Genomic DNA, 11,467 nt, shown 5'->3' with positions numbered 1-11,467 from the left:
CCCAAATTCTTGTGTGCTGTGCGCATCCTCACCAAACCCACATGATCCTGAAGGTTTTGGTGAATCACAAGATGATTCATGTGGCACGAGTCACGTGAACCAACAACCACAAACAAGTTCTTTTGATCATAATAATGCAAGCTGAATTTTATGTACACGAAGACCATAAAACGTTTTGTCTGTCTTCCGTTGTGTCTTATCTTGCAGCTGGACTCCTCAAGTTCATTATGAGCGTGATAACTAGCTGATCAGGTGAATCAGCTGTGTCCAATCTGGGGAAAAAACCTAAAAAGTTTGGTATTCTGGCAAAGCAGCCATTCATTTTCTGCCTTCTCTTTTGTTCTATTTAAATTAACACAGAGCGGATCAAATCCCTGCCACAGGAGATTTACTCATGGGACTATTTTCAATAGCAACTCCCTCTGTCCCATACGGTGGGGTGGCTACACTGCGCTACACTCCCAGCATTTTTGCTTTTTTACCCCAATCATGTCTAGTCCTGTCCTATTGCTTGTCCTTGGCCATTGCCAGACGCCGACGGTCCATCTTGGGGACGGAAGCACCTGCTTGGCGCAGTCCTCGGAAAAGAGCAAAAACCACTTGACACGTGAGCACGTCTGGCTGAAACGCTGCCTCCATGTGTAAATGAAAGTGACACGCCAAGCTCTCTCCTGCTGACTTGGGAGTGCTCCCTTTGACACTTCCTCCTAAAGCCTCCTAACCTGTAATTTTAGGTTGTCCAACAGAAATAAGAAAAAAAAGCCACTTATTTATTACCATTCGTAATGAAAATACATATTGTATGCTGTCATATGAAAAACCTTTGTAGGAGGACAAAAACTGGGTGCTCTTACCATTTGCTGGTGGATGTACAAGATTGATTTTGGGTAATTTTGAGCCATTTATATTGTTCCATTTGTCGATGCACGTATGCACAATGGGCAGCCGACATTTTCAAATTTTGTTTAAAAAAATGGACAAAAATGGAATTACAAGGTTTTCTTAAGATAGCGACAACATGGCAGTTAGGTTTTTACCACAAAAGTCAAATGCAAGTCGACAAATGCTGTTTTTCGCCCCCTCCCCTCTCCTCTCCTCCCCACTCCTCCCCTATCATTCTATCCCCTCCCATCCCATCCTTTTCCCTCCCCTCTCCTCCCCTCCCCCTTTACCTTCAGGTAGCAGATGAAGATGAAGGCAAGAGGCGCGAGGTACTGAAGCAGCAACATGCCGGAGGTGTAGGTGAGCTTGAACTTGCGGGACGGCCACTCCTCCACGCACACCACCTTCCCGCGGTAGTGCTCCTGGAACAGGGCGGGCAGCTGGCGCAGGGGTGCGTCCGTGACGGCGGAGAAGATCAGGAAGGGCATGGCTGTGAGCAGGGCCAGCCCCCAGGTGAGGGCCACGCCCAGCCAGGCCTGCCGGAGGGAGGGACGCCAGCCCCGCGGATGCAGGATGAGCTGGTGGCGCTCGACGGCGATCAGCACCAGCGAGAAGGCCGAGACGGAGACGGAGCAGCACTGCGCTAAGCCGTTCAGCTTGCACATGGCGGCGCCGAACACCCAGTGGTCCATGAACGTGTAGACAAAGGTGAACGGCAGGCACATGAGCGCCACCAGCAGGTCGGACACGGAAAGGTTGGCGATGAGCACGTTGGTGACGTTGTGCAGCTCGCGCTGATGCGCGATGACCATCACCAGCGCAGTGTTGCCGGTCACGCCTAGCAAGGCCACGGCGCTGTAGGCGATGGCCATGACTACGAACAGCGGCTGGTTGCCGTGGCACTCCTCAACGTGGGCGATGGCGGAGAGGTTGCCGAGCGTGCAGTTTGAGGAGCAGTTCAGAATGGCCAGGGGTGGAATGGGAGGCAGTGGGGCGGAGCCTGGCATCGTGAGCCCTCCCTCTTTTCCCCACGTGATCCTGATTGGCTGGGACGAGGTTATGTCATCTTTCTCTCCATCGAATGGCCAGGCTCTGTTTGTTAAGAAAAATAAACAACCATTGGGACATAAACAATCATCCCCTCTTCATTCAAGATTTGTTTGTTTATGTATCCCATCAAGGCTGAGGTAAACTCAAAGAAATGTTTGTCTGGTTTGTTTGTGAACATATTAGCATATCATTAGCATATAATTTTCACACCCGTAATGTTCCTCAGTGCCCTTCAGTGCATTACTCTCGGTCTCCTCACACTTCAATTCTATCTCATCTACACAGTTCGTAATCTCATTATTATATGCCGCAGGTCATGTAATATTACCTACATTCATGTACCGTCTCTGAATGTGAGACGTAAAAGAATAAATAAAAATAAAAATAAACACATAAAACAGACATGCACACACATATATATACTAACACCAATGGCTGTGGTACAGAAGATGTTAGAAACCCAATAGAAGAAGACATGTGATTTGGAACTTTGGAATCTTCCAAATTTTCCAGAATTTTCCTCATATTTCCCTCAGAACTAAACACATTTTGAAACAGCGGTATCAGCCGGTTCCCGCCTCAGCCTCAGAAGTGCTTGGACGTGCGTCCAATGTGCTCCACCTACATATGTCCAGCAGCTCCTGCTCAGATGGCATCGGATTGTAGGCTGTGTGGTGTCCCTCAGCCACTGGTATACAGATGAACACAGCCTATATAGATTCACATTTGTTGTTCAAGTGAATTCACGTCGTATGCATTTACTGTATACTATCTTGGTTTTATGCAGAAATTTGGGAAAAAGCCTTCCAGTGAGACTAATGAGAAAAAGAAATCCTTATTGAAAGAAACCTCAACACGTTATTAGCACCCCGGTATTTAAATGCTTTGTGCAGACTCTCACATCAACAAGATCTTTTCATGAAGCTGTAGCAAATGCAAGTGCACATTCACATCCATACAAAGTTTCACACAAAGACCTAACCTCCCCTCCTAAGTAATATGTCATCATCTAATTGTGTTTATGGAAACCTGATAGTTCAAGGAGGCTTCTGGCATATGGAGAATATCTGAAAGTGTATGTGGGAGAAAATAATTAAATAAATAATAAATATATTATATATATACACACACACACACACACATACATTTGTTTTTGGACAAATGTAAATATGAAAAGGAATAAGTCAGTTATGCTGCTAGTTAAGAGTGTTTTCAGAAGTGTTTTGGGAAAAAGAATTTCACAATTTAAATTCACAATTATTTTGTCTTTGAGAATTTATAGCTAATACATTTCTTTCACACATTTGTTTTGTTCTGTTTTCATTCATCTTTACTAGTGCTGGCAAGAATTCAGGAAGGTATTGTGTCACTTTTGCTGTCAGTCTGGAACATTTGATTGTGGTTTTGCTTCCTTAATGTAAAGGTATTTTCTTGTCTGCTAATTCATGGTGCCATTTGGTGAGAGGATCAGTGTACAGGTCAGTGCAATCATTTAAACACAGCAAGAGATGAATATGTAAATCCACCTTAGAAACACCTCCACAAAAGAAACACTCCCACAAAAGAAACACCTCTAAGAGGGACTGTTGGAATCCAGAACCTGTCGCCATGATGAATTTATGACAGACATCCCATGCTTGATGGGTATTTTATGGCTTTCCCAATCCAGTAATTACACCGATTTATCTAAAAAAAATAACAACACCACAACTGTGCCTGATAAACCCGATCAAGATTCACTGTTATGTCTATGTTTTTCATGTGTTGACAAATAATATTTGCCGATGTCTGTGGTCTTGTGGTGTAAATCTCAGGAGTGGCTAATCTCTAACAGGAGATGGTAACAGATCGGCTACAGTGTGTGACTGTACCACAACAGAATGAATTACTTAATAAAATGTCCAGTGGTAGGTACGTAAATATGTGATCAAATACATTTTTGACTTTGATTGTATATTCATATGTGTCTTCCTGCAATGAGCAAAAATTATTAAGTGCTTAATAATAATAATAATAATAATAATAATAATAATAAATTATCATTCCTTGTTTGTTAATTTACAGTTATGTCATCTTTTCCCTCTAAGGAACTGATAAAGTGAGTCAAGAATGCATCATTTGCCAGAGAATACCAATTGGGTTGTCAAGGTAACAGCAGTGACAGAGACACTGTTTTCTGTTTTTAGGTCTGCAATTCCATCACTCTCTCTTTCTCTCTCTCTCTCTCTCTCTCTCTCTCTCTCAAACTCTCTTAGCTTGTCTGGGACACCGTGACTCAGTACAGTTCCCATAATTGCTTTGTTTCAATGTTTTAAAATGACTCAATCAGGCAGGGCGGTTTTCCTTCCTGAGGTCACGCTGATCCCTGAAGCATCCTGTGGCATCGAAAAATGTGCACGTTACAGTCTCCCACAGGCCAGCTGTGTGGCCCCAGGGCGGCTCTGTCGTGCTCAAATGCAACAAAGGACATTGACGTCGTCACATTTGGCTATTCGGTAATAGCATGAAGTTACGGCACAGTTGTGAAAAATTTCGAGGTTTTTAGCATCAGAGGCATTTCGGAGCAAAATGACGGCAGAAAACAGTTTGACTATTAATCCCTGTGTGTCTGTAAGAGGGAGGACTCAGCGCGATCGAGCCACTGGACACCTCTTCTGGTTCCAGTAGTCTAGTGTACGTAAGCACTTTTTGTGTGACCAAATGTTTTATTATGTGAATTAAAGTGAGATGCATTAATAATAGTAAATTATGATATACATATTCAATAATCTGGTTAGTCATATAGGCTCTGGGTTTTTAGTTTAATTTTCTTGGTGTGATATTTAATAACTGGTCAGTACAGGTGCAGTTTAGGTGTGAATTGTATGGGTGGGATAAACTTTATTAATGATAAATCAAGAGTGGAACCACGCAGGAAACAGCGACATGTCCTACAGGGGGCACCAGAAAGCATCCTGAGCAGCTGCATAACTGCCTGGTTCAGACATGTAAGACACTGCGGAGAATGATGAGGTCAGCTGAGAAGATCACAGGGGTCTCACGTCCCTCCATCATGGACATTTACACCTCCCGCTGCATCCGCAAAGTCACCACTGTGGATGGTGCCACACAGCCAACGCAAACTCATCCGGCATCGTCTCTGTTCTGCCATCTGGGAGCAGGTTCTGAAGAACTCAGGCTCTCACAGCCAAATGACAGGACTCCTGAACTACTGGAGACTGAGGAAATACTGCCTCGTGCGTACAGATAAACACACACACACACACACACACACACACACACACACACACACACACACACACACACACACACACACACACACACACACACACACACACACACACCTCTGAGGGGACAGTGGATAATCACAGATGATCACAGCTGCGATTCAGCTATTGGACAACACAGCAGCCCAATCAAAACCACGCTCCATATCCTGGATCTCTCTTCTCTATAGCCAATCACAGGGAAGACCTTTATAAGCTGTGAGCAAGTATATTGAAAGTGTACTGCTTAGACTTTTTGGACTTTTCTTCACAACGATTACCTCGCAGTCTTGAGAGTTTGCCTGAAACCATGTTTGTAGATGTAAACACAAGAACGCTTGTATTAATCTATTTAGGAAAGTTGACTGGTTTCTTGTTTTAAATACTGTGCTGTGATGTCACAGGTATTAAAGTGGCTTCTCCTCTTTTTCTGACCAAACTGACTGGGGGGAGCAGGGCAAGCTAATGCTGATACCAATTAACATAAATATATGCATATAATTATGTAGTCTACACTGAGAACCTATGAGAGAAGCTCAAAATTGAAATTCTTCATGAAAAACAATAACGGTTTAAGTGTTCTCGACATGATGTGATGCCGGGGGCATGATGGAGTGAAGGCAGGCACAAACTTTGACAAATTCTTGGAACAAGAATGCAAACCGCTGGGTTGGGAAGAGCTTTATCAATCCTAGCAGCATGGAATCAGTATTCATATTATGGCTTAAAATATATTTTTAGTGTGTGTGTGTGTGTGTTTGTGTGTGTGTGTAGGTTTGTGGGTGTGTGCATGCGTGTGTGTGTGTGTGTGTGTGTGTGTGTGTGTGTGTGTGTGTGTGTGTGTGTGTGTGTGTGTGTGTGTGTGTGTGTGTGTGCGTGTGTGTTTATTTATTTTTTTAAAACATAAGTTGCTTCATTTCACAAAATGTCAGTTGTGAAAATGTCACAGTTCGTAAAATATTTCCTGTGTTTGGGCTTGTATCCATTCACTTTCAAAATGTGGTGGGGACAGTCGACCATTTGTGAAATTGATGGGGACATTTTCTATGTGTCCTCATTGTGAATTGAGCTCATGATTTCAGAATATGTCTGCATATTTGTTTATTCAGAGTAAAAACATTTATTAATTAGCAGAAGACAAAGCTTTTCATCAAAATATCAATGTTACACTAGTGGCTCAGAAGAGACAGGAAGCCATCCAGACATAGATGTATCCAATTTATTAGAAACAATGTAAAGGCAGCGTAAAAAGATGTGTCCCTGTTAATCAGACACAATGTAAAGGCACCATAAAAAGATGCGTCCCTGTTAATCAGACACAATGTAAAGGCAGTGTAAAGATGTGTTCCAGTTAATCAGACACAATGTAAAGGCAGCATAAATATGAACAACATAAAGATGTGTCCCAGTTAACAGCATCTAAAAGACATCTAAAAGAGCTAAAATCATGTCAGAAGACAACAATTTTTTATTAAATATAGAACCAAAGTGCTTTACAATCCTGAGGAAGTTTGTCTTCTTTTCCCACTTATATGAGTCTCTTTTACACACAGCACACACATTTACATCACTACATAAGAGTCCTCGACCAGCAAAGCACTTTCAACAGTTGCTGAATGACACTTGAAAAAAAAATGTTTTAAGCTCGAATTTAAAATCAGACCCTGATGATGCGAGTGGAATATCAACTGGTAGAGTGTTCCAAAGTCTCAGCATAGCAACAGCAAAGACCACGCCCCCTTTGTCTTAAGCCCAGACTGTGGAAGTGTCAGAGGTGACAGGGAGGCGGCGCTTACACATTTTGAGGGGGGCACACAAACAAAGGATCTCCACAAGGTGCAGGTGCGAGTCCATTTAAAGCTTTAAACTCAGGCCCACCTCATATTGGGTTCTGTAATGAGCTGGGAGTCGTGCTGCTTCACCCAAGCTGTGTGACATGACTTCTTTTCTTTGTACCTGTTAATAATACAGGCACAGAATTTTGGAGCTGTTGTAGTTGACCAAGAGCAGCAGACGTAGCTCACATGGAAGATGTGAACATCTGAATGCCAAATGCTGAAAATAAATTGAAAAAATGATGTCTAAAAAACACCACATGGCATCACTGTTTTGTCTGAACATTTGTTTAGTGGAATCGGTATTTAATCAGAATACAATTTGGCCGCATGACTGGTCCCCATTAACACTCTCCCCTCTGGGAACAGCTTTTTCTATATTTATGAATGAATCAAACAAGTTTGACCTGGCCCTGGGAGACAAACTGTCTTGACTACATTATTGCACACAGTTACACACCATGCCACACTGGTCCAACCCCACAGATCCATCCAGCTCACACTATATTCAAAGACTGTCCCCTTGATAGTAGGGCCCTACAAAGTGTCCTTAACACCAGCGCTGTCTTATGGGACAGAGTGGTGAAGAGTGACCTGCGAAGAGTGAGAACTTATGGGTGTGAACTAAAGTAATAAAACAATCTGAGGTTCCTCATGGTGAACCAGAATAGGCAGCAGGTTAGTCATAAAGTATACAGCTTTGTGTGTATGCATGTGTGTGAGGGAAGTATACAAAACACATGTATACACACACACACACAATGAAAGAAGCAGTAGTAGTAAAATGTGTTACTAACAGAAGAAAATCGAAGCAATGTTTACTGTAATTTATTAGTCCTGAACAGGCAGTCGGCTGACATATGGTATATTTTATGACTAATACCACTGTTCCCATAGTCCTCTGTTTGATGCTCTGAGACTGACAGGCTGCCTGAGCCGCATTTTCATACTTTATTGTGTATGCAGCGTATTTGGGTCACATGAGGCACACGCATGAAAGTCTGTGTGTGTGTGTGTGTGTGTTTCTGTGTGTGTGTGTGTGTGTGTGTGTGTGTCTATGCTGGATGTATTAATTAGGCTGAAGAAGGAACACAATACCAGAGAAGCTCCAGAGAACACAATACATTTCTCACATCGTTTTACATTTAATCTGTTGATGAGGCTTTAAAAAACATCACTCGTGTTTCCCAGTGTGACTCACAGTAGTACAGTGCACACTGCATGTGTAGATCAAATGAAGATGTGACCGTTCTGCTGGAATAACAAGCAAGCCCAAAAATAGCCCACTGTTGTCTTTCAAGAAAGTGGTGCAACGTGCTATATCCTCCTGCATCTCCCCCATCCTCTCTCATCTTCTCTCTCTCTCATCCTCCTTCTCTCTCCCACCCTCTCTCTCTCTCCTCCTCCCTCTCTCTCATCCTCCCTCTCTCATTTTCTCTCTCTCTCTCTCCCCCTCCTCCCTCTCTCTCCCATCCTCTCTCTCATCCTCCCTCTCTTATCTTCTCTCTCTCTCCTCCTCCTCCTCCCTCTCTCTCCCATCCTCTCTCTCTCATCCTCCCTCTCTCACCTTCTCTCTCTCCCATCCTCTATCTCTCTCTCTCTCTCTCTCCATCCTCCCATCCTTCTTTCTTCAACAGAAGTGAATGATGACCACTGAGCCTCCACGTGGGCCACTGATTTACAGCACAGACGTTAACATTAAGGCACTTTGGAGTTCACCTCAGTGCAACAAATCACCACACATTTGACCTGACAAGAACTCGACTGAGATTTTAAGTGAGCTCATTAAGTTCATTAAGGTGCTTTCTTTGAGTGTGTATGTGTGCGTGTGATTGTGGGTGTGTGGGTATGTGAGAGAAAAGAGAGAGAGAGAGAGAGAGAGAGAGAGAGAGAGACAGACATATTACTTCAGAAATATGTTCCCTCAAACACAATGACTAGACTGATGCTTGTGCAGGCAATATAAAATGGTGGAAATGCCCCTCAAGCAAATACTTGTCTTTTCAGTCTCGGTGCAGACGTTGAACATCAGATTAAAACAGAGCTCATCCTGACACTACAGATCCAGATCACAGAATACAGAACAGGACCCAACCGCCTGATCACATCAGACCAATCAAAATGAGATAATACACCGTGTAGCAGGATCAAACAATACTGCACAAAACAACAGCAACAGTACAGCACTAGATCAAACTGTACTAAATTACACCGAGCTGAAAAGAAACTAAATTGGCATGATGCATAAAGCCAAGGAGACTAAGAGGCAGAGAAAGAAAGATGGAGAGAGAGAGAGAGAGAGAGAGAGAGAGAGAGAGAGAGAGAGAGAGAGAGAGAGAGAGAGAGAGAGAGAGAGAGAGAGATTAGGACAAAGCTCAGATGGGGCACCCTGGAGAAACAGGTCTGGAGAGGGTGCTCTGTGATTGGTCTAAATAGGTGCCTGTCAAAGCCACACTTTGCAGGGTGCTTTCAGAAGCCCGTGCTTTCACCCCCTTATCTGTGGCCTCTCTGCAAACCCCATGTGGTTCCACAGGGCCTCCATCTCTCTATGGCCAACTTAAGGTGATATCCATGATCTGAGATTTACATTAACACACTGTGTTCCTCCTTTTCACCTCACCCTCTCTCTCTCTCTGGTTCCCTCTCCATCTCTTTCAATCTTTCACAACATCCACACAACCAAGAATATCCCTCTTCTGATGACATCCAGTGACCTTTGGCATTTTGAGCCCGTGCTGAGATATGTTTATAAGCCACAATAAAGAACGATCTCAACAGGCCTGTCGACAATTACATCCTTATTTCATTTTGTCATGTAACCTTTTAATAGATCACCAAGGTGTATTGATTTGCTTTCCCCTGAACACAGCCGAACGTAACTCACGTTCAAATACCAACACGACCTGTCGCACGTGAAAAGTGGGGAGATATGTTTAGAAATGTCAGCAGGATGCGGCGCATAGGCGAACATTCGTGCTTTCCCGAAGCCCCTTGTTACTTGAGAACCTTTTATTGATTTGTATCTGTAATTTAGCGATGCTACGACGGATTTAGATCCAACGCATGAATGTTATTAACGCAGAGTTGCGCTGTTCTACAGTCAGTTTGAACACTACTGCATGGACGCGCGCAGCTACCATTCACAGAACATTCACTTACGATTATGGGTTATGTTTTTAAATGACAGTGTAATACAGAACATATTATCTAATGTCAAGGATTTCTGTGTGAAATGACACACTAAGTTTAAAACGATTCAATATATAGAAAACAAATCCGCTTTAAGAAGATATGAGTAAAGGCACCGCGCTTTCCCGCCGGTTCCACGGAAATGGGCTCGTGATTATTTTAATGTGAACATTAACCACGCGCGTAATTCTTCTGCAGGCATGCTGTAAAACTTCAGAGCTAAGTGCTCAGTCATAGACCGGTCAAAGTACGTACGGCGCCTCGTTTTCCATACCCAAATTATCCTTTTTTTGGCTTAGAAATATGAAGTTGTCCGGATTATTACGCGTTTAACGACGTGGTCCCCCCCATACAGCTATAGTGCCAAGTGTCACTGTGTGAACAGTTGCACTAAAGTGCTTTCAAATCTCCATAAAATAGTTCAAACAAAGCAAAACCACACGGCATCCAATTATTTGAACAGTGCAAAATTTAAGCAAAATAAGTCATATCCAGCCTGCGCTATGTAAATACAGTTAACGTTTTATCATCACATTGGCAAGACGGGAAATAAAATTGCGAAGATATATCTAACGAACCTCTTAATAGCGAGTCATGCACGTGAGAAACATCTTTAACGTGAACTTACCTGGAGCGCTTGGCGCACGGCGGCGCATGTAGTCAGTGGAAGAGAAACGCTCCGGATGCTCTCTCAGATGGTGTATTCGAGCGTATGGTTGTCACAACACTTTCCATAACACAATAAACTGACAGCGATCCACGAGTGGGCTTGTTCATCCCCGCCTTAACCCGAATAAACTCGTCACACGGCGTCACTCTCAAATACCTCCGCGAAGGCGCTTCAGCTGGACGGACCAAAACGCCAAATTGTTCTCTCTCGCTCACTCCGTCTGTGTGTGTCTGTATGTGTGTGTGTGTGTGTCTGTGTGTGTGTGTGTGTGTCTGTGTGTGTGTGTGTGTGTGTGTGTGTGCGTGCGTGCGTGCGTGCGTGCGTGCGTGTGTGTGTGTGTGTCTGTATGTGTGTGTGTGTGTCTGTATGTGTGTGTGTGTGTGTGTGTGTGTGTGTGCGTGCGTGCGTGCGTGTGTGTGTGTGTGTGTGTGTGTGTGTGTGTGTGTGCGTGCGTGCGTGTGTGTGTGTGTGTGTGTGTGTGTGTGTGCGCGCGCGCGCCCCCACAAATGACACAGAAGTTGACGCATACTGATGGTTTACTCGTAAGGGACATAAGAGAGAGAGGCTCAATGAAC

General features: G+C 43.7%; 1 protein-coding gene across 2 annotated transcripts in view; it reads right to left on the bottom strand.

Moving 5' to 3' along the window:
- npy1r (neuropeptide Y receptor Y1) overlaps positions 1–11,201 on the bottom strand; it is a 17,860-nt gene extending 6,659 nt beyond the window's left edge. Inside the window, exons 1-2 of one of the 2 annotated variants that reach the window (XM_077018861.1) lie at positions 10,851–11,201; positions 1,173–1,974 (exon numbers count right to left, since the gene is read on the bottom strand). In XM_077018861.1, the coding sequence (XP_076874976.1) occupies positions 1,173–1,889 (717 nt within the window). In that variant the 5' untranslated portion in view covers positions 1,890–1,974; positions 10,851–11,201. Of the gene's footprint in view, positions 1–1,172; positions 1,975–7,076; positions 7,144–10,850 lie in introns of those variants that run through there. The other variant, XM_077018851.1, reaches the window with a different exon arrangement.
- Between the last annotated feature and the right edge of the window lie 266 nt (positions 11,202–11,467).

This window comes from Brachyhypopomus gauderio, chromosome 1 (assembly GCF_052324685.1).
Source record: "Brachyhypopomus gauderio isolate BG-103 chromosome 1, BGAUD_0.2, whole genome shotgun sequence".
In the NCBI taxonomy this organism is placed as follows: domain Eukaryota; kingdom Metazoa; phylum Chordata; class Actinopteri; order Gymnotiformes; family Hypopomidae; genus Brachyhypopomus; species Brachyhypopomus gauderio.
The sequence above is the reverse complement of the archived record's forward strand: the minus strand, read 5'-3'. Positions and strand labels throughout refer to the sequence as shown.